This window comes from Colius striatus, chromosome 22 (genome assembly GCF_028858725.1).
Source record: "Colius striatus isolate bColStr4 chromosome 22, bColStr4.1.hap1, whole genome shotgun sequence".
Taxonomy (NCBI): domain Eukaryota; kingdom Metazoa; phylum Chordata; class Aves; order Coliiformes; family Coliidae; genus Colius; species Colius striatus.
Genome location: NC_084780.1, coordinates 2,811,437 through 2,837,647, shown reverse-complemented (window position 1 = coordinate 2,837,647; position 26,211 = coordinate 2,811,437). Strand labels below are relative to the sequence as shown.

Below are 26,211 nucleotides of genomic sequence, written 5' to 3'. Positions count from 1 at the left end.
TTCATTGTTCCTATGTGACCCGATCTAGGTGAAGCTGCTTCTGCAGGGGAGATTGGACTAGATGATCCCTAAAGATCCCTTCCAACCCCTACCAGTCTGTGATTCTATGATTGTCAGAGTGGCTCGAAAGCTGGAACTTGCCTGCTTTACCAAAGCAGGTGCTGCCCAAGCAGCACAAGGACCAAGGAGCTGATGCTGAGAGGCGAAGGGCGCGTCCGTCCCTGCGGGAGCACTGGAGCTGGGTCGCTGTGCCTCCCATTGGGCTCGAGCCAAAGGGGCAGAGGGGAAAAAGCTTTTCACAGCCCATTAGTGTTCCCCAGAGCCTCAGACCCTCTCTACTCCAAGTGGTGGAAGCCACAGCAACTGTTATGGCTGGTGAGCAGAAGATTCCAGCCCAGCTCCGTGTCCCTGCCTGGGGGCTTTGCTGGAGACCCTCCCGGCTGGAATTCCCTCTGGGAACACAATCCCAGGCTGGTGAAGGCTGGTCCCAGGCTCCCCTGGCAAAATGCACGTGGGAGGGTTCCAAGTGCAAATGTGTGTGTGCTAATGGGAAATGAATTGCCTCTTGCCCCCGAGCCTTGCAGCTTGAGGAAAACAACCCAGGGTCTAGGAATGACCTCACATCGCCTCCCAGGGAATGTTTTGCCAGATGAAGGGGGGAGAGCAGCATCAAGACAGCACAATGTATGTATCTCTCTCCCTGTGTAAACATCCCTGTAGCTGCAGAAACCTCTTAAAGCTGGGAAGGAGGGGAGAGCAGCTGCTTTGATCTGTGCCTGTGGTTGTTGTTTTCTAAGTGCAGATCCGTTCTTTTTTTAATTTTGCTTCAAATTGAAAAAATGCCTGTTGTGATCTTTTGCTTTTCTTTCTTGGCTTTGGGGCTGGAGCAGGGTGCAGTAAATTTTCCTGCCTCCCCATGTAACCGTTTCAGCATGGCTGACAGTCCCTCGCCAGCTCTTCAGTGCTGCAGCACAATGGACCGAATCCTCTGGCCCTACATGAAGCCAAAGCAAATGGATTTTGCCCAGAAGTGCACGACGGGGAGTGGAGGCAGCAGGGAGGAGAGTCCTGCCACCAGCTCCCGACACACACACACACACACACACACACACACACGTGTGCACACAGGGCTGGGGGCTGGCATTGCCTTTGGAGGGCTCCGGGGGGGCTCCCGGGGCAGGGCCAGCCCCGGGCTGTGGCTGCAGAGCTGCTGGGGCTGAAGCCTGGGCTGTCTTACAGGCGATTTAAGTGTGATTCACGGCCCTCCCTCCAGACTCCCTGTGTGATCCCGGGAATCTCCATCTGCCTCACTTCCCCATCTGTGGGCTGGGCAGGGGGATCTGGGGCTGGGCAAGGGGATGCTCGCGGGGGGGTACCGTGGCACAGGCAGCTCTGGGACCTCCCTCAGCCCTTCTTCTGATTAGCTGGGTGACTTGCTGTGGGAAGAAGGCAGCATTAGGTGGAGATGTATATTTTAAGGAGCTTCTGAACATCAGCAGCCCACCCCAACCCTGCTGCTTTGCAGCCCCGTCAGAGCGAGACGTGGGGCTCCAGCCCCTGTGCTTCCAATGGCACAAGCAAGGCACTGGTTTAACTGGGAGCACTTGTGCAGAGCCCCATCCCTGCTGAGGGCAGGAGGGAGGTGTTTGCTCGTCCCCCTGTGCCGTCACAGGGCTGTTTGGGTGTCTTGGCTCTTTGATTCCACACGCTGCTGTGTATTTAGGGCTGGTTTATGAGTGTTTATACTGATGCGTAAACCTGTAATTTAGAAGCTGGGTTATAAATCAACAGCCCTGAAGGTCTTGTCCCTTGTGCCTTGAGATCAGGCTCCAGAATTAGAAGACAGGTTAGAGGAAAGGGGGGAAAAAAGAGAGAGAGAAAAGGAAGAGGAGTGTTTAGTTTTGCTCTGGTTGTGACGATAAAGCATCACAGGGTGGGATGTGAGTGTCCCGCCCTGAGGTGTGGTGATGGGCACAGGGCCCCTTCAGTGTGGAGTTTCCATTTTGACTCTGCTCTTACAACAGCCATAAGAGAGATTTGAGTTTACATGGCAAATCCCAGCCTGGAGGAAGAGCAGTGCCAGGGCTACCGAGCTGCTGCTCGCGAGAGGCTGGTGGCATCTCACCAGTGACGTTCTCAGCTTGTGCCAGGACGTGTTCTGAGAGGTACAGAGCTCCTTCCTGCTTGGCACTGCATGTGAGAAGGAGCAGCCTTCTTCCCCAAGAGCCTGGCACAGAATGGGGTGGGCAGGAGAGCCCAGAGCCTCCCCCAGCAGCAGTGCCAAGCAGGATGGCACGTTCCCTCGGATAGGTTGTGCTCGTCTCCCGATACCACCACAGCCCTGTGCTCATAGTTGAAGTTCTTTTACAGCTTTAATAATCCTTTCTGCACCTTTGCCCCTTCCCAGGCTGCCCTGGGGCCTTGCTGTGCCAGGGATGGGTTTGCATTAGTGGGCTGATTCAATCCTAGTGGGATGTGCTGTGAGTGACTGGGGCAGGTCGTGGCGGTGCAAGTGCCTCTGGATCCTTACCCAGCCGGGCCATGGCACAGCCAGTTGCTCCTGTTGAGGAGCCCCCTGTAGCCATGGCGGGCTGGAAGCTGCCTTACCCTGAGTGGCCAGCCCAGGCAGACTCCCCTGGCTCCAGCTCCACCTGCAGCCACCACACAATGTGAATTTGAAGGTTGCAGACTTGTGTCTGTGCCTCTGCCCTTCAGCTGACGCTGGTCTCCTGCTGCCCTGGAAGGGGCCAGTTCCAGTGTGGGTTTAGGACCCCAGTGCTTTGTGTGGTGGACCCACTGGCACCAGGCAGAACCTTACGGGTGCAGGATGGCTCCATGGGGCTGGTGGGGGGGGCTTTGCCCTTGGAAAGGGCTTTGGAGAGCCTCTGCCTTTGGAAAGATCCAATGTGCAGGTGAGCTCTGGGTTTCCACATGTGCTGGTCTCCTGAGCCAGCTGTGCTGCCTCTGTCCTGTCTGAAGCAAACCTGCTCTTGCCAACATCCTCCTCAGGGAAGGTGCCTGTGCCATGGGGGCAGCCCAAGGGTTATACATTACTGTAGGAGAACTAGGCTGCAGGGACTCCTCAGCATCCTCCTGTCCAGTTGCAGTCCCTTCCCTCCTGCCCACAGCAAGATGGCAGCAGGTGCCTTGGCTTAGCTGGATGCTTTCCATCACCCCCAGCCCCCTTTATTGCATTTTCAGGGGTTATTAGGACCAAAGGGGACATGTGAGGCTGCAGGGGCAGTACAGTGGGCTAGGAGGATCTCATGGGCAGGATGGCCACTGTGCCCATGGGACAGGTGATCTACACACACCTTTCCTCCCAGCCCTGCTCCTGGCTCCCAGCCCCATCTCCTGCTGCAATTCCCTGCCTGGCAACGCCTCTCCTGACCCAGGGAGCAGAAACACCCCAGAAGAGAGGCAGTGCCAGCAGCTCCTAGTGCAGGCACAGTCACGGGGGATGGCAGAAGGTGGAATGCTGGCTGCAGGGGGCCAGGCTGTGAGAGGATCCTACAAGCAAACAAACAACCCCCCCCCCCCCCCGAATATTTCAGAAATCTCTTTTTCCTTCCCCTCTCCCCCCTGACTCCCACTCCCCCCTGACTCCCACTCCCCCCTGACTCCCACTCCCCCCTCCCCAGCTCTCTCCTGCAAACAGCAGAGCTGCTCTCTGCTCCCGCTGAGCATCAGCCCAGCACCCCAAGCCTGTCCCGCAGCGCTGAGCCCAGCTCGTGCCATCTGCAAACTCTTTCTTTCCCTTTCTTCTTCTTCTTCTTCTTCTAGACGTTTTTTTCCCCTTCCCCTTTTCTTCTCCCTCCCGTTGCCTGTTCCCATGCCACACGCCTCCCCCTGCCCGCCCCCCCCTCCCCGCCTCCAACTTGCCACCAGCCTAAGCCGTCGCCGGCCGAGGGGCTGCGAGGTGCGGGGTGGGTCTGAGGGGTGCGGGGGGCTTTGCATTGATGCATTGATCGCCCATGGTCTCGGCCTGACCTCCCTGCTCCCAGGGAAGCAGTCTCCATGGCTACTGGCCCTTCTCCTCCAGCACAGACTGTAAATTCCTGCAGGCAAAGCCCAGCCTTGGGGGTGCGAGGGGGGGAGCCGGGAAGGAGTAACCAAAGCCAAATAGAAAGAAAGAAAGGCTGGGAGAAAAAAAAAAAAGGGCGTTTCTTGGATGGGGCTCTCCTTTCCACTCCCCTTTCCCAGGTCCCCAGCACCAGGGCAAGGCGCCTGCTTCCCCCCTCCAGAGCTGCTGCTGCTCCCGCTGCTGCTGCTGCTGCTGCTGCTCTCTTGCAAAACTGGAACTGGCTGGGATTATTTAAGGGAGGAAAAAAAGAAGGAGCAAGGATCAGAGCAGCCGCCAGAGAGAGGGCGATAGAGTCCACTTTCCTCCAACTGCCCTGGGTCTCCTGCCCTCACTCTCTCCTCTTTAGCAACACCAAGAGCCTCAAACTGATCCCAGAGAAGCTTTTTCCATCAGTTGAGCTCCCTTCCCTCCCTCTGTCTCACACACAGCAAGAAGAGAGCCCCTTCCTCCTCCTCATTCCCCTTTCGCATGCTCAGCCTCTTGTTTCCTTTAAAGCACTAGAAATCCCCCTTCTTGCCCCTGGCTCCTCCATGCAGGCTGGGATTGCAATGGGAGCCTTGCAGATTGCTGGATTTTCCATCCTTTTCTTTCTCCTCCACTCTGGAAACACGCTGGCAAATAAAGCCAGTCAAGGTAAGAGAAAACCCCGATCTTCCCAGCTCGAAGGTTTGCTGTTCGATGTGTGTGTGAGCAGCCAGACCTCCTCTTTAGATCTGGGGGTTTTATGTGCAGGCTGGAGAAATTAGCAGCAATAACAACAAATAGTGGAGGGGATTTTAAATGCTGCTTGCAGAGATTCTTGCCTCCTGCCTTCGATTAGGGTTGGCTTTTGGGTAAACTCTTCCAGGAGTTGCCTTTCTTACACTTTGCTGTTTCGCTGTTGTTCGGACTCTTTATCTCAAGGCAGGAGGTGCAGGGGCAGAAAACGAGGGGGAGCGAAGGAGCCTGTGCCCGTCCCAGGGAACGTGCTGCTCTTTGGAGGGAGTTTGGGGGAGATGTTTCTGTGGGTTTGGGGTTTCAGTGTCTGCGGGATGGGGATAACAGGCAGGGCGGTGTGGCGAGGGGCTGCCTCCAGCACTGCGACCCGCGGCTGCGTTTGTGTTTTACCCGGGCACGGGCTGAGTGTCGAATGGGGGCTGCGGGTCTGGGGCTGCGGGGCTGGGAGTTGCGGGGCTGGGGGCTGCGGGGCTGGGGCTGCGGGGCTGGGAGTTGCGGGGCTGGGGGCTGCGGGGCTGGAGGCTGCGGGGCTGCAGGGCTGGGGGCTGCGGGGCTGGGGCTGCGGGGCTGGGGTTTGCGGGGCTGGGGGCTGCGGGGCTGGGAGTTGCGGGGCTGGGGGCTGCAGGGCTGCGGGGCTGGGGCTGCAGGGCTGCGGGGCTGGGGCTGCAGGGCTGGGAGTTGCGGGGCTGGAGGCTACAGGGCTGGGGGCTGCGGGGCTGGGGGCTGCGACTGCGGGGCTGGGGATTGCGGGGCTGGGAGTTGCGGGGCTGGAGGCTGCGGGGCTGCAGGGCTGGGGGCTGAGGGGCTGCGGGGCTGGGAGTTGCGGGGCTGGAGGCTGCAGGGAACTTGGGCTGGCTGAACACAGAAAGACCTGAAAAACACGGGAGCTCTTGCCCCGTCTCTGGAGAAGGGAGGGACGTCCCATCCTTACCAACTTGAGGCTTTGCTGTTCCGCCGCTCCCGGATCCAGACGCAGTTTGTCGCTCCCGAGCGCAGCCGGGGAGCTGTGGGGATGCTCCGTCTGTACCTCCCGGGCTCTGTGGCACCTCTGTGTTCGCTTGGGCTGCTGCTCTGTCAGCACACAGACTCAAACACACAGCCCTGGCTGCTGCATCCCTTTGCCTGTCTCCAAGGGGGGGTTCTCCTTATTTCACCACTATCCAGACAATCTGTTGGGTTTTTTTCGTGTCTTTTCCCTTTTCCATAGCACTTACCAGTCTATAAGATTGATCAAAAGCAGCTTTGGCTCTTGCTGGTGTAGTAGTTGCTTGTTTATGCATAGGGTGAGATGGAATAGAGTGTGAATGAAATGAAGGAGGGCAGGGGAGAACTAGAGCTCTCCTGTAGACATCAGGAACAGGAGTGTTTCAGCCCTGAGCCCTGTCACCCACAAAGTCAGGAGGAATTTCAAGGCTATTGTCTTATCTGGCTTAAAGTGTTTTTAAAACAAAAGGTGACTTTTCAGGAGGGCAGGCTGGGCAAGCACAGGGGAGACTTTTCCAGGGCAAAGGTTTGGTCAGCTCTCACGTACAGCTTTGTGATTTAGGCTTTGAGAGGAATGCTTAGGTTTTCATCCCCCCTCAAATTATCTCCAGTGTATGCATTGCTTTCATTTCTTATCATAATATTTATTTATTAAGGCCTTTTGGTTTCCAGTTCCATTTAAGCCTGAGCCAGAATTGCATTAAAATAGCAAAGTAAAATTCCATCGTGCAGAGACTTGACAGATCCCTTCGGGGAAGGAGCAGAGCGGAGTGGGGGCGGAGAGAGGTGAGCTCAGTCCTGTGCTGGGGCACATCCCCCCGCTGTACACTCAGGATGGTGCTGGCTTGAGCAGGGAGAGGGGAGAGTGAATCCCCAGAGATGCTGCCCAGGGGTTCTGGGGGCTGGCAGAGGGGGGAGGCAGCTGCAGAGGGGTGAAGGTTGATGCCCATGGGGATGGCAGGGCTTTTTGGGGGGGTGAGTCCAGCCCTTCTAGGATGGGGCTGAACTTGCAGACCCAGTGTCACTGCTGGCAGGTAGAAGCTGTGCTTGCTCTGGGAGCCCAGGACTGTGTTTTGCTGCATGCACAGATGTCCTTTAGCTCCTCAAAGCCACCCCATATGCCTTGGGGACATGCTTTAGGAGGATACTTCTGAAAAGAATCAGGCACCCCCCTGCCCTGCAGCTGCAGAGTGATGCCCCAAGGATGGGCACACATCAGCTCTCTGCCCTCACCAAAGCCTCTGCCTGTTTTGGGGACAGCCACCCTCACCAGGTGACTGTCCCAGGCTGGGGATGGCTCTCTCCCGCTGGACTCTGGTTTTGCTGTGGTAACTGCACATGGGCAGGCTTTGCTGCCTCGTTTCTCACGCTGACTTACCTCAGAAAGTTTAGTCTGAAGGGAAGGGAGGATTTAGCCGAGCTGTCTGCGGGGCCTGGAGGGTGTCTGCCAGAGCACCCGGCTGCCTGAGGGGTTTCTTGGGTCAGTTTAGGGCCAGGAGAGCTTCCAAGAGGAGCACTGACTGTATAAATCCAAGTAATCCCAGGGAGGCTCCTGACACACACTCAGCTGGGATGAAGTCTCCCTGTGGTCCCCACGCCAAGCTGCCCCAGCAGCCCCCAGCTGCTGCCCTACCCACAGCTCCGCTGGTTTCTGGGGCAGATAATGCCACCCCCAGTCTCATGCTGTCATCCATCAGTCTGTCTGATGCCTGTGGGGAAGAAGAGCCTGTCCTGAGCTCCCATCTCAATGGAGCAAAGCCTTCACCCCTTGTCTGGCAGCATCACCCCCTCCCTGTGCCCTGAGCTAGCAGGTTTGCACCCTCCTCTTGTACCAGGCAGCACAGGGTCTGGCTTTGCCACGCTCCCCTGGCAGCACCCCAAGAACTGGAGTGGCTGCAGGATTCATCCCCTTTTGCTGCAGCTGAACTGCACATCCCTCAGGTGGTGCTGGAGACACAGCCTCTCCCTGGGGTACTCCCTTTGCAGCTCCTGCAGTCCCACAGCCCTGGTCACCCAGCAGCTCAGGGTCCTGAGCCCAGCTCCATAGTCACCCGTGGGGAAGAGCAGCCCTTGGCCAGTGCCCTTCAGCCAGTCCGTGCAGAGCCACGGCTGCAGTCCCAGCCCGAGGAGCTGCTTTCAGTGGGGATGCACCTGCAGACCCAGCACTGCCAGGCCTTATTTCTTCATTTTAAACTTGTTCCTTCTTTTTCAAAGAGTCTTCACACTTTCCAGTCCCAGTGTGGAGATGCAGTGTGACTCCCCTCCCATCTCCAGCCAACCTCCTCTCCCTTGGCCTCCGCTTTCCTCCCTCTCACGGATTCACAGTGTGTGACTGTTGTGCCTGTCCCCTCCACCCCTCTGAAATATGAAATGTAAAACTGTAAACATTTCAACATGCAGCAGTTCAAAGGAGATCTTTGACTGAGGGCGTCTGACATGCCCGTACCGAGATTAGAAGGAGGACGGGGCGGGGAGGCCGGGGGGAGGTGGGAAGGAGGGAGGAGAGGGGTTTTTTCTGTAACTGCCAACAGGAGTATAAATATTCAGACACCTCGAGTCTTCCAGTGTGAAGGTGTGTTGCTGGTCTCCAAACTGCTGAGGAGTCAGTGGGAGTTCTTTCCTGTGTAGATGTTTCCTTTGCATGAGTAACCTTCACCTTCCCTTTCAAAAATCAAAGTCCCTCGAGAGGCTTTAGGAGAAACCCAGCGTGGCAACTAAAGTTTGCTCTTTGTGGCACTGGAGGAAGCCTGGGCAGCTGTGTTTTGGTGTGTTCTTGTCCCTCTGGACATCTTGCAGTTGTTGCTCCTGAAGCTGAAAACAAACACAGGCATTTTTTTTAAGGGAAAGCTCGGTCAGGCTGATAAGGAGCAACAACAACAACAAGGATTCCCTGGGGAGGTCAATGTGCTGTTGGCTTGGAGTATCAAACCCTCCTTAGAGGAACTGTGGCTGAATTGAGCTGAAGTGACTGGGCTTGGCACAAGGAGTTGGGCTGGGGATGGAGGATGTTTCCAACCAGGAGAGGCCAGATCTGGTGATGGATCTGAGATCCATCAGAGTGACCTGGGCTGATGCAGGGGATGGGGAGCTCAACCCATCTCTGCCCTCATGGGAGTGGGAAGTGTCAATGAGAAAAATGCCTGTTTTGGGGTGCTGCCAGTGTTGGAGAAGTGAAACACAGGGTGAGGGGTACAGAGTGGGACCTGAGTGTGGAGTGATGGGGTCACCAGGCTGGGAACCCCCCAGGCCCTCGCTGCAAATGGCAGATGCTCATCCTTCCCCTCTGCAGGGCCAAGCACTGTGTGGCTGCATCTCTGCTTTTGGGAGAGCTGGGTAGGTGTGTGGGGTGTTGGGCTACTGCATGGGGCTGGTGCAGGGATCTCCATCATGCAGTGAGATGCAGAGACATCCCCTCTGACCCACCCCAAACACAGGCACCCACCCAGGGACCACCACCACGGCACCCCTACCCCAGCGAGCAGCCCTCACCCAGCACCTGCATCGGCATCCCCAGTTCAGATGATGCACTTTTGGCCCATTTACAAACAGCCACCCCACAGAGCACCTTCCCCCCACCTTCCCTGTGCCATCCCCTCCCAGGGGACGCCGCTGCCCGTGGCTCTGCCCTGTGCCCGTCCCACCCCGCACGGCACGAGCGGACAAATGATTAATAAACTGCACCACAGTGTCTGAGGTGGTTATTAATACCCCGGTAAAAAGAGCTACTGAAGTTATAAAGCTTTAATTTGGCATTAAGGCCGAGTGGAAACTCTGCGTGTCTGCCAACAGCTACATACACATCCCTATACAGAAGGGGCTGTTAATATAGTTGCCTATATAAAAACACAGAATCAAACTGATTTGAAAGAGAAAGCTGAAGAGAGAAAAGGAGAGAAGCAGGAGAGAGGAAAAACAACGGTGGGGGTGTGTTTGTTTAGGGGTTTTCTGGCAGGTTTTCACTGCCCCGTCTCGGCCCCCTCCTCACACTCAGAGGCACTTTCAGCCTATGGACAAACCAAAGATTTTGAAATCTATCGTTTTGAAACGGAGACAAAACAGGGAAGTGAGGAAAGAGCCTCAAGCCAGGCTCTGAAAGCACAGGAGCTGCTGCCGTGTGGGACAGGCCCGACCAGGCCCCGCTGCCCATGGCCGCCGCCTTCCCCCGGCCCCGCCGGGCTCCCCGGCGGCTGCGAGCCGGCCCGGGGGGAGAGCTGCTGGTCCCCCCCTTGTTCTCTTGGCGTGCTCCATCCAAATGGCAGTGGCGTTGAAACCCGTCTGCCTGCGCTGCCTTTGAAATGGAGAATAAAGCTGCAGCTGGAGCGGAACGGGGCCCAACAGCCAGCGCTGGAAAATCCCACCCACAATGGAATCAAAACCATGGCCCGAGGCGCGGGGCGAGCGCCACAGCCTCTGCCCTGCGCACGGCCTGGCACGGCACCGCTCCCGCCCTCTGGCCAGCCCCCGTTAGCCCCAAAGCGTGGCTGGCGGGGGCTGAGGTGGGCAGGGAGCGAGGCCACACGGCCGGGTCCCCACGTCCAAACTGAGTTCCCCAGCTGTGAGGATTCAGGGGTGTGATGTGCCCGGCTGTGCCAGCCGCTTGACACTCGCTCCAGACAGCTTTGAGTAAAATAAAGGGCATCTCTGATTATCCATGAGGGTGATGGCTGGAAAACCCCTCAAAAACCCCAATGGGATGTGGGCTCTGGACTTCAAATGTCCCCCCCAAGCAGGGGGACAAGCAGGCTGCCTGAGGGGCTTCTTGGGTCAGTTTAGGGCCAGGAGAGCTTCCAAGAGGAGTAAGGAGGAGTTTTCAAGTAAGTAAGTGAGGAGCTTTCAAGAGCAGTAAGAAGTAAGTTTAGGGCTAGGAGAAGCTTTCAAGCTTCCAAGTAATCCCAGGGAGGCTCCCGACACACACTGAGCTGGGATGAAGTCTCCCTGTGGTCCCCAAGCCTCAAGCTGCTGTCCTACCCACAGCTCCCCAGGTTTCTGGGGCAGATAATGCCACCCCCAGTCTCATGCTGTCAGCCATCACTCTGTCTGATACCTGTGGGGCAGAAGAGTCTGTCCTGAGCTCCCATCTCAGCGGAGCAAAGCCCACTGAGGGCAGCACCCCAGCAAGGATTTTGCAAGAGCAAATAGGAGCAGAACATCCAAAAGGATTTGGGCTTTCTTTTTCTTCCAAAACCTTCTCTTCACTTGGCTTGAAGATGAAATCCCTCATGCCTTGGTGGTGGCTGGAGGCACCTGCAGCACAGCCATGGGAGGTTCTTTGGAAGGAGAAGATTGTCCTGCAGGAAAAGCAGCCTGTGCCCATGACAAACCTTCCCTCTCATGGGAAAAACGCTCCTTGCCTTGACCAAAAAATGCAAAAAAAGCTCATTTTTCAGAGGGCTTTTTCAATTCACTCCATCATTCCTCAAGGATATTCCTTAGGAGCCAGAATTGCAGCATTCTGAAACTGGGATCGTTGCCAATCCCAGGATGGCTCCTGGGGTGCTGAGGGGGGTGTTTCTTTGCTCTTCCCCCCTCCCCACACACACTTTTTCCTTCTTCTTTTCCCTTTTCTTTTCTCTCTAACCTTTCAGGATGTCTCCAGCTCTGGAAAAATTACAGAGTGGCACATTCCTAATGTTTTCTTTTGTACTTTTGTGTAATCTTTCCAAAGTTAGAGGAGTTTTGAAGTTACAGAATGGAAAAAAGTCAGCCATAGAAAAAACAACCCCACTGTCCATGTGCAGGGGAAGGCTCAGCACCGTGTCCAGCACCCTGCAGATGTTCTTGTGTTTGTGTTCATTGTCTTGTGTTTGAGGGTGCAGGGGGAAGAAGAAATAGAAAATACCCCCCCTCAAGTGAAGGTTTCTGGCAAAGGGATGGGAAAATGTCAGTGGTGTGATGTCTGGTGGATGCTTCACATCTTGTGTCTTTAGGGGATGGATGTGTGTGCTGCTTGGGTGCTGATTCCCACCTATGTGGCAGTCTGTGGTCTGGGACCCATCTTGGGACCATCAACTTGAAGCATTGAGATGTGATTTATCACTTCAGAGGGGAAGAGCTGAGGGAGGGCTCTGAACCATGCGGGGTCAGGACCAGGAATTCCATAGTCAGTAGATCTTTGGTTCAGCATCAGCTTCGTTGTAGTCGAGTCCCTGCACTCACCACGTCCTGCCAAATGGTCAGCACTGGATGTGCCCCACATCCCAGTCTCTGGTGCTGCATCCCTCCCACCACCCACCTGAGAGCCAGCGAGGGCCGAGGGATTCTGGAGGCATCATAGAACCACTGAATCATTTGGGTTGTTAAAGCCCCTGAAGCTGCTGCAGCCCCAGCCCTGCCCTCACCCTGCCCAGCCCAGCACTGACCCACAGCCCTCAGCACCTCAGCTCCACGCCTTTGGGATCCCTCCAGGGCTGGGCACTCCCCCAGCTCCCTGGGCAGCCTGGCACAGGGGCTCACACCCCTCTCAGGGAAACAGTTCTGCCTCAGCTCCAGCCTCAACCTCCCCTGGGCCAACTGCAGCCCATTGCCTCTTGTCCTGTCATTCATGGCTGGGGAGCAGAGCCCGACCCCCAGCTCCCTGCAGCCTCCTGTCAGGGAGTGTCAGAGAGTGCTGCTGGCTGCCCTCAGCCTCCTCTTCTCCAGCCTCAACACCCCCATTCCCTCAGCCCCTTCCCCAGCTCTGTGCCCGGCTCTGGCCACGCTGCAGCCCCTCAGTGTCCCTGTGGCAGTGAGTGAGGGGCCCAGCACTGACACAGCCCTGGAGCTGCAGCCTCCCCAGGGCCCAGCACAGGGCACAATCCCTGCCCTGCTACTGCTGGCCGTGCTGTTTCTGATCCAGGCCACGATGCCCTTGCCCTTCTTTGCCACCTGGGCACGCTGCTGGCCAGTCACTGTGATGCTGTTTGCCAGCCATGGAGACACTTCCCCCTGTGCCAGACGCCTCTTTAGGCCTGTGCCCGTGGTCAGGAAGGTGTGAGCTCAGGGCTCCAGGTTTGTTACTTGCACGTGCATTTCAGTTGGTAGGATGGGGCTCTTGCAGGAGGGTCAGGGGTGCAGTGGGGCCTTGGCACGGGGATGGGGTTTGCAGCAAATGTGACGTTTGGCTGAGGAGGAACCAACCCTGAGCCACGCTCAGCTGCCTGAAGGGCCAAGGGCCCCTCTGAGCACCCCCAGCCCCCAGCACTGGGTGGGCTGGCAGCCCTCTCCCTGGGGATGAGGCGGTTTCTGGGGGGTTCCATGGGTGCTGGTGCCAGCTGGGAGTGGGGTGCTGGTCCCCCATGTGCCCCCTGTGCCGTCCCTGCTGCGGTGGGTCAGCCTGCAGCCCGTGATTAACGGCCTGAGGGAGGCCGTGGTGGCCGTGGGCCTCGGCCAATGTCAAACAACAAATATGAAGGCAGGCTGTAAATATTTATGCAAGGCTCAGGCACGTGCTGCCTCCTGGGTGCAAAGGCAAAACTCTGCTCCCCCCTGGGCGGGTGACTCACGTCTCCCGGCCAAAAAACCACGGGGGTGGCCGGGGAGGGCTGAGGCTGCCGCTCCCACGGCCATGGCCCCGGCCCGGGGCTGGCGCGGCCGCCCGCTCACCCCGGCGCACGGGGACGGCTCCTGTCTGTGGGGATGTCCCAGAGCACTCCTGCTCCTGGCTTTGCTGGAAAGCAGATTGTTTTAAAGGCAGCTGAGAGCTCCACAGCATCAGGCTCTGCTTCGTGAGGCACAGGGAAGCTGGAGGGAGCCTCGGGCCTCTTCCCCGGGTGAGATCCTCTCTGTCCTTGTGTGAGGTGGCAGAAGTGACCTCTCCATGGCATGGTCTCAGAGAGAGGAGCCCAGGGAGCTCGGCCTTGAACCTGGGGCTGAAGGTGATACTGAGCCTCCCACAGACACCTTACAGCCCTGCCAGGCTAGGGCAGGCACAGAGGGAGATGTGCCTACTGCGGGCACCACAGCTCCCTTACTGCCTGCACAGGGCATGCAGAGTGGCCAGGTGAGCAGCCTCTTCCTCATAAACCTCTGCCCTGCATGCTCAAGGCTTCCCTGCTTCCCAGATCCTATTAAAACCTCCACTCCTGTGGCCTCTGCCATGGCAAACCTTTGGGCATGGCTGCTTGAGGCCAGCACGTGGTGGTCTGGGCATGATGTCCTGGGCACCACGGTGCCGCGTCCTGGGTTGAGGGGCAGAGGGGGATGGAGGGGACATGGATTTTGGCTCTGTCCCCAAGGAAGCCTTGATGGTTTTCCCATCTCTTCCTTGTGCTCTCCGCTCCTGGCTCCCAGGTTTATTTAGTGTGGTCCCTGCTAATCCCTGCACATTCCTCCACGCCTAAGAATAGAAAGCGATGATGATTATTTGGGTGACTGGTCGGCTCAGGAAGTGCCTAATTGGAGACAGAGACTTTCACCTCTGCCTGGGCTGGCTCCAGCCTGGACTACGAGTGCCTGAGCAGAGTTTCCTGTCATCAGACACGTGACAGGGTTGGGGAGCCTCGGGGTGGCTTAGTACAGGATGAGGGACACGGGTAGGGCTGTTGGGGAGCAGATCCTCACAACGAGCCCATCACCACTGTGTCAGGGCTGGCTGTGGTGGAGCTGCTGAGGAGCAGAGCAGCGAGGTTGCTCCCTCCAGCCTTTCTGGTTCACAGGCAGGTTGGGAAGCTGGAGGGGCTGCTTGGCTTTGCCTCCAGCACTGGCTCTAGTGGGGCGCTGGGGTAGAGCCCCAAAGCTCTCTCCATCGCTCCCCTCACCTCTCCCTGTGCAGACGTGGACGAGTGTGTGGAGGGGACTGACAACTGCCACATCGATGCCATCTGCCAGAACACCCCCAAGTCCTACAAGTGCATCTGCAAGTCTGGCTACACCGGTGATGGGAAGCACTGCAAAGGTAGGGGCACCCTGGAGCTGGAGCCCTCCAGGGAGGACAGGCAGTGGCTCCTCAGCTCTTGCAACAGGCCTATTGCAAAACTGCAGAATTCCCCTTTTCTACCCCGATCCTCTGGCCTGTTGACCCTGCAGTGCGTGGGGATGGAGAGGAATGTCACTGTCCTTACTGGTGCCAGTGGCAGCTGTCTGTGCTCCCTCCCCTGCTCTGCAAAGAGCCACGTTTGCAAGGCTGGGGGTGTCCAGGCCCAGGAGGGTCACCTGGAGGGGCTGGTTGTAAATGAAGCTGGGCTTTTTCTGCCCTGCAGGATTTCCAACCCAGGGGCTGCAGAACTGGGGTTAGCAGCTAAAACATGAGCAGCTTGGAAGTAAGATACAGAGATATAGGTAGAATGTAGACATAGATATACAGGTAGATGTAAATGCAGGTACAGATATAGGTGATATAGGTATAGATGGAGATGGAGATGTAAATGGAGATATATAGATATAGATGTACATATAGATATGGATGTAGGTGTATATATAGATGTAGATATGGATGTATAGATATAGATCTGAATGTAGATGTAGATATTGATATGTACAGCTGAGTGGGGCATGGAAAGAACATGATTTCCTTGGAGGAGCAGCAGTAGGAAAGTGGGAATGGGACAGGGGAAGAATTCCAGCCTGTGCTCAGAGAGGGTGCAGGGTTGGGCTGGGCTGGGCAGGGGTGGCAGAGGGATGACAGCGTGCCCCAGGCACAGCAAGGCTCTGCCATGGAGGTGGGCAGCTCTGCCCAGCACAGTTGGGGAGTCCCATGTGATTCCAACACACTGCTAGGGCTTTAAACCAGTGCATTGGCAAAGCCCAGGGTCCAGACCAGGGAGCACAGTGGGTGTTTTTGCAGGGTATGGAGAGAGATGCTCGAAGTGATAACGAAGCTGGGAACCTGCTGCAATAAGCAGAGACAGCAGAGACCCCAAGCACAGCATGAGCTGAGAGGCAAACACACTGGAGCTGGGGAACAGCACTGGCTGTGCTGGGCTGGGGCAGCCCCACAGCTCCCTGCCCTCCTCTCTCTGCAGACGTGGACGAGTGTGAGCGGGAGGATAACGCCGGCTGCGTGCACGAGTGCGTCAACATCCCCGGCAACTACCGCTGCACCTGCTACGACGGCTTCCGCCTGGCACACGATGGCCACAACTGCCTGGGTGAGTGTGGCAGCCCCTGTGTGTGCACCCCGGGCTCCCATTGAGTCACTGTGCTAGGAAAAGCCCCTGAAGCTGCTGCAGTCCCAGCCCTGCCCTCACCCTGCCCAGCCCAGCACTGACCCCTCAGCACCTCAGCTCCAGCCTTTGGGATCCCTCCAGGGCTGGGCACTGCCCCAGCTCCCTGGGCAGCCTGGCACAGGGGCTCACACCCCTCTCAGGGAAACAGTTCTGCCTCAGCTCCAACCTCAGCCTCCCCTGGGCCAACTGCAGCCCATTGCCTCTTGGCCTGTCATTCATGGCTGGGGAGCAGAGCCCGACCCCCAGCTCCCTGCAGCCTCCTGTCAGGGAGTGTCAGAGAGTGCTGCTGGCTGCCCTCAGCCTCCTCTTCTCCAGCCTCAACACCCCCATTCCCTCAGCCCCTCCCCAGCCCCCTTGTGCTCCAGCCCCTTCCCCAGCTTTGTGCCCGGCTCTGGCCACGCTGCAGCCCCTCAGTGTCCCTGTGGCAGTGAGTGAGGGGCCCAGCACTGACACAGCCCTGGAGCTGCAGCCTCCCCAGGGCCCAGCACAGGGGACAATCCCTACCCTGGGCCTGCTGGTCACACATCCTCATCCAAGCCAGGATGCCCTTGGCCTTCTTTCCCACCTGGGCACGCTGCTGGTTCATGTTCAGCTGCTGTTGATCAACACCCCCAGGCCCTTTTCTGCAGGACAGCTTTCCAGCCATTGTGCCCCAGGCTTGTAGCAGTGCCTGGGGTTGATGTGGCTGGTTTTCTTCACCAGGCACCTCTCAAGCTTTGATTCCCTCAAACCCAGGGCACTGTGGTGGCACTGCCAGGGCAGGCAGCTGGCTACAGGATGTCTCATGGCACAATGGCCCCCTGGGGACAGGATTGCTCCCCACTGCCCAGAGGTGATGCTGGGCCAGGATGCTCCATGATGGGTGGAAAACTTGCTCTATTTGTCCATCCCTACACTGGGGGGACACTGGGGTAAGGAAAGACCAGGAGGGTTGGGTTTGGGGCTGCTGGGCAGCAGCCAGGCTCCCCACAGCCGTGGTGAGTGGCCAGGCTGGCAGCTCTGCTCCAGGAGCTGCCCTGGGGCTCAGCTCGCTCTTGAGGTCAGCCCTGCACCTGCCAAAATAGATGAGTTAATAGCAAACGTGGTGGGGATGGGAAGCAGCAGAGGGACTGGGTAAATAATCCCCGGGCCAAGACAAACCTGCCATCTGCCTCCAGAGCCCGTGCATCCTCCCCAGCACTTCCCACCGCCCCAAACCCCATCCGGAGCCCAGCTGCCGGCACAGCCCCGGCGCTGCCCGTGCCCCGCAGCCGCCTCCTCCCGGGGCACGGGGCCGCTCAGCCCAGCGCGGGCTGGCTCCCAATTAGCGCCTGCACGGGGATCATTAATGAGCTCATCACCGGGAGGAGGAGAAGGGAGCACGGCCACATACGCTTTGCATTAAGCAGCATCCCCGCGCTCGGTGCGGGCTCTGGGGAAGGGGGCGGGGGGACATTTACACAGCTGGGAGGAGGCGGCTCTGCCTTCCCCTCCCCGGGGAGGATGAGCCCGAGGAGAAGAAAGGAAAGCCGGGCTCGGCCAGCCGCAGGCATGGTGTGTTTACAGAGTTGGGTGGGAGGGGATGGGGGTGGCTAGGGAGCAGCAGGGCCAGGGGCTTCCTGGAGGCCAGTCTCGGTTCCCTCCCTTGAGGCTCATCCCAGCATCTCAGACGTGATGTTTGGCCAGGGGTGGTGCAGGTTTATCTTCTGCAGCCTATGTTACAGATGAGGATGTTGAGATCCTCTGTGCTTCATCTGGGTTTGCTCAGTGCTCTTTGGGGGCAGAGCAGGGATGAACCCTGGTGGGTTTTTCCCATCCTCCTTCTCCCCCCATCCTGCCCAGCCTGTGAGCATCCCCTGAGAAAGCAGCAGAGCAAAGCAGAGGTTCATGCCCAGGCTCTGCTGGTGCCACAGGCAGTGCCCAAGCTGGAGGTGGGTCGGGGTGCATTGCCTGCTGCCCCCCCATTGCCCACCCCGGGTGACCTTTTGAACCAGGACAGGAATTGAGGCTCCCATCCTGACCCAGGCCCTGCTGGCTTCTGCCCATCTCCATTGCATTTAATAAAACAGGTATTAGAGCAGTGGAGTCTCGTTTCAGCTGGGGCTTTGAACAGCTGCCCCCTCATCTCTGTGTGTGGGGCTCTGAGGGGAAGGCAGGAGATGTCACAGCCCTCGCTGTGAGCTGGGGGATTTGAGGAGAGTTATTGGCATCTGCAGGACAGAGCTTGGCTGGGATGAGCCTCAGGAGGAGCTGCAAGCCTCCTGCCATGGCAGGGGATGGCCCTTGGGTGCCTGGCTGCAGCATGGCCAGCAGCCCCAGCCTGCCCTGCAGCCACCTGGGCAGAGGAGGATGTTTCAGCATCTCCTTTCCAAGCTGGCAGGTTCATTGGGTGCTCCTGGGCTGAGCTCACAGGGCAGTTTCCAGCTGGAGCTACAGCCCTGCCTTGATTTCTGAGCATCTCCCAGGGCAGCATGCAAGGTACCAGCACTGCTGGGACACCCACCTAGCAGGGGGTTTCTGAGGGTGCTGTGCCAGGAGCCCCCCAGCATGTGCTGTCACCGAGCCGCTGGTGTGGTGTTTGGGGCTGGCACTGCAGGGCTCAGCTTTGCCCTCAGCCACACTCCAGTTCATGGCAGGTTTCCTTTGGCACAGGTCCCCCTGGCCCAATGGCATCACCAGGCCTCAGGGCTGTGGACAGAGGGGCAGCTGTGGCAGGGCTCTGCCTCTCTGCCCGAGCCTGGTCTCCTGGTTGCTCTGGCACCTCAGGGCACCAGTGGGGTTCAGCTTGGACCACTGTGCCCAAAAACCCTCTGGAGAGAGCAACAGGCTGCTGCTGTTCATTACCTGAGGGATGGAGCAGGAGCAGCTGGGGCAAGGGCATCACTGCTTCAAGCCCCTTGCAGCCTTCATCTGTTAAACCAAAACAGGCCTGAGGGAGCAGAGCTGCTGGGGCAAGAGTTTCCTTGCAAGTAATTAAGGGAAGGTTTCCCAGCTGCCCCTAATGAAGTGCAGGCATCCCCAGCTGGCCACAGGCTGGGACACCCACAGCCCCTGGCTGAGCATCCTGGCCAGTTTGGGAGTCCCAGGATGAGGAAGATCCCTTTCTCTGTGGTTTGGTGTTCCCTGGTGTAAATCAAGGCTGGCTCTTCTCTGCCCATCAGATGGGGAAGGTGTCTGGGCTCTGTGACCCACCCCTCGCCGTGCTTTGCCTTTATCCCCTCCACGTGCCTTTCTTCTGGCTGGGGAGGCTCACAGATGCAAACCAGAAGTAATTTGCCACCTTAGCAAATCTGTCCCAGCCCAGTTGCCATCCCCTGGCTGTGCCACAGAGCCTGGCTCACCCCTTCCCCTTCCTTCCCTTCGCAGACCTGGATGAGTGCTCGGAGGGCAACGGCGGCTGCCAGCAGACCTGTGTCAACATGATGGGCAGCTACGAGTGCTTCTGCAGGGAGGGCTTCTTCCTCAGTGACAACCAGCACACCTGCATCCAGCGCCCTGAAGGTTGGTGCCCAGCTCCCCCTCCCTGCCTGCACCCATCTGTCCCCCATCAGCCCTGCACAGTGCCTGGCTTTGGGTGCCAGTGCTGCCAGGTTCAAGGCACGTTTCTCCTGAGCACCCTGGGGGAAGCTGCTGTGGGGTGAACAAACATCTCATCTCGGTAACAAAACCCTCACAGGCCCCTTCCTTGAGCACCATAATCCCCAGCAGAGGAAGTTAATCCTGTACCCAGAGCATCTTATTAACTCCAAGGTACAGGGAGATCCTCAGGCTGCCCTGGGAGACCCAACCTCTGCTCAGCACCAAACCCTTGGGCTCGCTATCAGCCCGAAATTGCTGCCATCTGGAGTGAGCTCTGAGCCAAAATAGGAGGAAATGAAAGAGGTTGGGGTGGGGTTTTTTTCACATCTCTGATGATTTTTCTCTCTGCTGTTTGGCAAAGCTGGATGAGGGTTTGTGGGTCCCTCCTGCCCAGCCCAGGGTGGCTCAGCAGCCACGGTGCCATCTCCTGCATCCCCATCCCCTGTGTGCCCACCCTGGCTGCCCACCCCCTCTGTGCCCTGGACAGGGATGCAGGTGCTGGATTTCAGGCTGACTTTTTGAGCTGGATGGCTGCTGGGTATTGTTGGCCCAGGGATGTTTGTATTGCTCCTGCACCCTGAGATTGAACTTGTAGCTGTTACATGCCCAAGCCTGGGCTCAGGAGAGGCTGCTGGGAGGTTGCAGCTGGTCCCCAGGCTGTGAGCCTGGAAAAAGTGGAGAGCTGAGGACAATTTGGGGTCCAAGGTTAAAGCCTGTTCTGACTTTACTCCTGGCTCCTTGGGCACTGCCAAGGCAGAAACATTCCATTAGAGAGCTAAACCTCAATGTTATGGCTGCTTCCTTCCTTCTGGAGTCCTTGCCAACTCCTTGTCTCATCTTCTACTCTGGCAAGAGACTTTCTCCTTTCCCTCTGCTCTTTGTTTCTCAGTGTCCCTCCTGCCTTACTCTCTCTCTCTGATGCTGGGTTGGGAGCCCCAGGGGATGGATCCCAGGATCCCCATTGAGCAGTACCACAGCCCTCTCCCTCACACTGGCCAGTCCCTCCCAGTAAGAAGAGGCCAAGGATTGGGGCTCACTGGTTTATCAGTGCCTTTAAACCCCAATATGAGAGCAGACAACGATGTTGTAGGGAGAGGAAAGATTAAAGAGGCTGCAAAGCTCAAGGGCTCCCTTCAGGGTGGTGGCTGCAGGCACTGAGGGATTGCTGTGTCCTGGTGTCAGGCAGCAAAGGAGGAGTTTGTGATGCTGTGTCCTGGAGGATTCACCAGCAGTTCTTAGGAAAACAATGTGCAGCCATCCCAGCCTGCAGGGGAACCAGGGCCCACAGGTCTGCTGGGATGTGCTGGGGGGGTTGCTGCTGGCTGCTGGCCTTTGGGATAAGGCTCCTCTGGAAGGTGGCATCCCCAGGGCAGCAGCAGCGTGGCAGGGCAGGGGCAGCCCCTGAGGTCTGTGTCTGCCTGGGAAGCAGCAGAGATGCTGCCAGGCTGTAAAGGGCAGCAATGTAAAAGGAGGAGAGAGAAAAGGAGAAAAGCTGCTCTTCAGAGTAAAGGCTGAGAGCATTTTGTAGAATCCCAGCATGGTGGGGGTGGGAAGGGCCCTGCAGAGCTGCTCCAGCCCAACCCCCTGCTCAAGCAGATTCTCCTGGCTCAGGGGGCACAGGAACGTGTCCAGGTGGGGTTGGAAACCTCCTGAGCAGGAGCCTCCACACCCTCCCTGGGCAGCCTGGGCCAGGGCTCCCTCCCCTCAGCACCAAAGGACTTTCTCCTCCTGTGCCAGTGGCACTGTTTGTGTTCCAGCTGATGCCCATCAGCCCTTGTCCTGGCACTGGGCACTGCAGGAAAAAATTGTGTCCCCATCCCCCTGACACCCAGCCTTTAGGGACTTGTAGGAGTTGCTGAGGTCCCCCCTCAGCCTTCTCCAGGCTGAACAGCCCCAGGTCCTGCACTTGGCTTGTCACAGCATCCCTGAGACATTGCACATCCCAGGGCTCCCAGGGCAGGGCTGGGTGCAGCACTGGGCTTTGCAGCAGCATCCTGTCCCCAGGGAAGGCTGGAGGGTGCTGGGGGCATGGAATGGGGCTCCCCACAGGTTGGGGGTTCCCAGCCTCAGTACAGAAGCCAGGGAAGGGAGGGCTGGTGTGGTTGGAGGCAGGAGGCTCGTAACAGAGGGCTCCCCTGCCACTGCAATTAGGGTGATCAGATGGATCAGATCCTGCTGTCCTGGAACAGAGCCAGGCAGGATCTTTGGGGCAGATGACTGGCAGCAGCCTGGGACAGCCACGGGCTCCAGCTTGTGGGTTTTGCCCCTTTCTGTGCATGCTTGGTACATCTCAGCATCCTCCTTCCAGAGGCCCTGACTCCCCAAGGACCTTCCTACTGGAATCCCACGGGCTAGCAGCCCTGCTCCATCCCCCATCCTGCTGCCAGCATCTCTTGCCCCGTGGTGGGCTCAGCACTGGGGGTCTCTGCCAGAAGAAGGCCCTGAGCAGGCAGTTGCATCTCCCACAGGGCCATCTCTGGCTTTCTGTGGGATCTGATAAATGTCTGTTAAACTCCTGTTAATGCCACATTCTGCATCCACTGAACCTGTCTGTCTGCAGCTGAGAGTCCCTGTGAGAGGCCAGGGCAGGAGGGGACTGTGGATGGGTCAGCAAGGGCAGAATGGCAGCTCCAATAATGGGAACCAGCAGCTCCCCAACCCCTCATTCCCCAGAGGCTGCCAGTGTGTGGATCCTCCTCATAGCTTCAGGCACAGTCCAGGGCTTATCCCAGCAGAGCAGCTCCAGGGCTGTCCCACCAGCTCTGCCCCCTGCAAAACCCTCCCCTGTGTAGCAGAACATTGAATCACAGAATCATTTCAGCTGGAAGAGACCTTCAAGCTCATGGATCCAGCCTCTGTCCCAGCCCTATCACCCACCAGCCCATTGCTCTCAGTGCAACACCCACCTGGCTCTGAAACCCCTCCAGGGATGGTGACTCCAGCCCCTTCCAATGCCTGACAGCCCTGGCACCAAAGACATTCCTCCTCACATCCAGCCTGAACAATCCCACAACTGCTGCCCAGGGGTCTTTAACCACAAACAGACCCATCCCATCCTCCTTCTCCTGTTGGTGCCAGGCAGGGCTGCTGGGCAGCTGCCAGCCCTGAGGTGTGGGAGCAGAGTCTTGCCCAAGGCATTGAGAGGGAACCAAAGGTTAAAAGCTCCAGGTGGCTTTGTGCTGTGCCAGGGGGTGCTGCCCTTTGACACTGCCCAGGGTTCTCCTGTCCCCATGAATGTCTTTGTCACAAGGTTTTTCTCCTCTCTGCCCCCATCTCCCCAATCCCAGTCCCACCCCGACATCCTACTGGTGCCAGAGACCTTTTGGAGCTTTTCTTTGCTTCCTTCTCTCTTTTAGAAGGAATGAACTGCATGAACAAGAACCATGGCTGTGCCCACATCTGCCGGGAGACCCCCAAGGGGGGAATCGCCTGCGAGTGCCGCCCCGGCTTCGAGCTCACCAAGAACCAGCGTGACTGCAAACGTAAGCAGCACTCCAGGGCTGGGAATACAGCCTCCCAGGGACCCCTGACCTTGTTCCAGTGGTTCAGGGCCCTCCTGGCCCTGCTGCAAAGCCCTGACTCACCCTGGTACTGGTTGATTTATAAAGCCTAAAGCCCTCTGGCTTCATTTCCTTCTGGCATGCCCAGCTCTGCCTCTGTTGCCCTTGCAGATGATGCTCCTGGCATCCCCTCCCCCTTACACTGAGTGGGCTCAGATGGCAGTTGAAAAGAGTCCCAGAGGCACAGCATCCCCTGTCCCTGCCCCTCTGATTTGCCTTCCCAAGGGGGCATGAGCAGGGGGAGTGTGATGGGCACAGGAGGAGCCGGGAATCCTCTCCCTGGAGGACGTGGTGCTCTCGGCCTGTCTGATGTCCTGCCAGCACCTTGCTGGCACTGCCAGGGTTATTACACAGATATGTATGTGTTTATGCAATTGTTTTTGTTTCTCATTTGCTGTCTGCAGCAAATGTGTAAAATTGCTGATGAAATGGAGTTTTAATCCTCCAAACCTATTCTTCCTCCAAGCTAACTGCAGGGTACAGCACGCCCTGCCCCCCGGGGAGGGCTGGCAGAGAGTCCCAGCAGCACCTGAGTCACTGCAGAGCTTGAGAAACTCTCACCCTTCCCCTGTAACACCAGATCCAGGGTCAGGGGCAGCCTACCCACTTGTTCCCTTTGCCTAGGCTCCACTGGGGGCTTTTAGCAGGTATCCAAGCGGAAGATGCAGAAAATCATGTGAGAGTTTCATAGAATCGCAGAATCCCAGCATGGAGGGAGTGGGAAGGGCCCTGCAGAGCTCATCCAGCCCCTGCTACAGCAGGTTCCCCTGGCTCAGGGGGCACAGGAATGTGTCCAGGTGGAGTTGGAAACCTCCTGAGAAGGAGCCTCCACACCCTCCCTGGGCAGCCTGGGCCAGGGCTCCCTCCCCTCAGCACCAAAGGACTTTCTCCTTCTGTGCCAGTGGCAGTGTTTGTGTTCCAACTTATGCCCATCACCCTTGTCCTGGCAGTGGAGACAACAGAAAAGAGTGCTGCCCCAATCTCCTGACACCCAACAGTGAGATATTTGTAACTATTAATGAGCTCCCCCCTCAGTCTCTTCTCCAGGCTGAGCAGCCCCAGGTCCCACAGCCTTTCCTCACAAGGAAGATGCTCCATCCCCTCAGCATCTTGCTGTCCCTGCACTGGCCTCTCTCCAGCAGTTCCCTGTCCCTCTGCAGCTGGGGAGCCCAGAGCTGGCCCCAGGACTCCAGATGAGGCCTCAGCAGCTATGGCAGAGCAGAGGGGGAGCAGAACCTCCCTGGCCCTGCTGCCCACACTCAGTTTGCATCTGCTGGGATCCCACAGGGAAAACTGAAGGACTTCAGCAATGACCCAGGAGGGATCTCTCAGAGGGTCCAGACAAGGTTTTTCCAAGCCAGCTTCACGCTACCACCTGTGGATGCTGCTTGGGGGAGGAGAAGGGCTGGAGCCTCAGCTGATGGCCTGTGTTTTGCCTCCCACAGTGACCTGCAACTACGGGAACGGGGGCTGCCAGCACACGTGTGACGACACCGACCAGGGGCCCAAGTGCGGCTGCCACGTCAAGTTCCTGCTGCACTCGGACGGGGTGACGTGCATCGGTAGGTGTGAGCTGCAGGGCACAGGGTGCTTCATCCTCCTCCCTGGGCCATTTGCTCTTTGCCTGGTAAAGGTGAGGAGGGGGCTGTTCCAGCTTTGGGGGGATGTGGTGTTTCCTTTTGCTTGGTGCCTGTGTGAGGGCCAGGGGGTAGGTGCAGGGCACGGGGAGGCAGCTCTGCTCGGCCGTGGGGATGCTCCAGGGGATGTCTGTGGCCAGGTCTGTTGTGCTGGGCTGTGGGCAGGGATCCCTGGCTGCCTCTGCTCCTGGAGGGAGAGGGGTGAGGATGTCCCCATGCTGGCAGTTGTCATTGTCCCTGGCAGCACTGAGGGAGGGCAGAGAGGGGACAGACTTGCCCGTGCCGCTCTGCTCCAGTTTGGCACCGTGAGGCCTCGGCTCAGGAACAATTGTCTTGCAAAACAAAGAAATCCCCAAGCCCCAAGAACCTGACCCCCAGGATTGTCCTTTCCTCTGGGTGTCTTCAAATCCTAAAACACCAAGCAGAGATGGGTTTGCTGGTCTCACTCACTGGTGCCGTTGAACAGCTGATTTGATTTTAAGAAATGGTACACTGAGGGAGTGACAAAGACCACGAGCTGCTCTGCACAGATGTGTTCTTGCAAAAGAAAAAGGAATTGAAAGCAAGAGAGAGGTTTTGGCTTCCCTTGTCCCTGCTGAGCCTGAACAGAAACCCCTCTGTGCTTTCCAAAGACGACTCTGTCCTCAACAGAGCAGCCTCCAACCTGCTGGGGGGTCCCTGCGGGCTCGGAGGACGCCGGGGGCTGAAGCCCCAGCAAAGCCTTTGTGTCACTGCTGTCACCCAGACACTGCCAGGATTAATCCCAGTCCCTCCTGGCTGCTGCAGGCACTTGTAGCCTCTGGGCCCCGCCATCCCCTGCCTCCCGTCCCACCCGTGGGGTCATTGTGTTGCTCCCACAGGGCCTTTGGCTTTGGGTGGTGTGTTCCTCCTGGCTGGAGGCAGGGAGGGCTCTGTGCACGTGGTGCCTATGTGGGTGTGAGGGTTTGGGGAGGTTTGGCACTGAAATGATGTTCCTGACCTGCTGGGTGCAGGGGGAGGGGAGAACAGCTCTCCAAAGCCTCTCGTGGTTGCTCAAGAGGGGCCTGGTTGCCAGAGGCCCTCAGGACTAGGACCCTGGATACTGCAGATGTGAGGGTGGGATTTGGAGCTTTCCAAAATTGCTCATCCTTGTGGCCTTCACCAAAACCTTCCCTCTTCTCCCTCGTGCTCTGCACTGTATCTGCTGGGGAGGCATCTCCCACTGGAGCTGCTGCATCCCACCCACCTCCCTGGGGCAAATCAAACACTGCGATGGAGGGTGAGGGAGCCCTGGCCCAGGCTGCCCAGGGAGGGTGTGGAGGCTCCTTCCTTGGAGGGCTTCAAAACCCACCTGGACACGTTCCTGTGCTCCCTGATCTAGGTGGGAGCTGCTTCTGCAGGGGGTTGAGCTGGATGAGCTCTAAAGGTCCCTCCAACCTCCCCCATGCTGTGATTCAATGATTTGAGAAGCAGCACCAGCCCCAAACCCATAGCCCTGCCTCTCTCATCCCTTTCAGATGTGCAGTCCCTCAGGCTCCCCATGCCCTGGG

General features: G+C 57.9%; 1 protein-coding gene across 2 annotated transcripts in view; it reads left to right on the top strand.

Moving 5' to 3' along the window:
- Positions 1 to 4,632: 4,632 nt before the first annotated feature.
- SCUBE3 (signal peptide, CUB domain and EGF like domain containing 3) overlaps positions 4,633 to 26,211 on the top strand; it is a 42,851-nt gene continuing 21,272 nt past the window's right edge. Inside the window, exons 1-6 of one of the 2 annotated variants that reach the window (XM_062013817.1) lie at positions 4,633 to 4,717; positions 14,535 to 14,657; positions 15,724 to 15,849; positions 19,273 to 19,407; positions 22,845 to 22,967; positions 24,491 to 24,607. In XM_062013817.1, coding sequence (XP_061869801.1) covers positions 4,633 to 4,717; positions 14,535 to 14,657; positions 15,724 to 15,849; positions 19,273 to 19,407; positions 22,845 to 22,967; positions 24,491 to 24,607 — 709 coding nt within the window. Of the gene's footprint in view, positions 4,718 to 14,534; positions 14,658 to 15,723; positions 15,850 to 19,272; positions 19,408 to 22,841; positions 22,968 to 24,490; positions 24,608 to 26,211 lie in introns of both variants that reach the window. The other variant, XM_062013816.1, reaches the window with a different exon arrangement.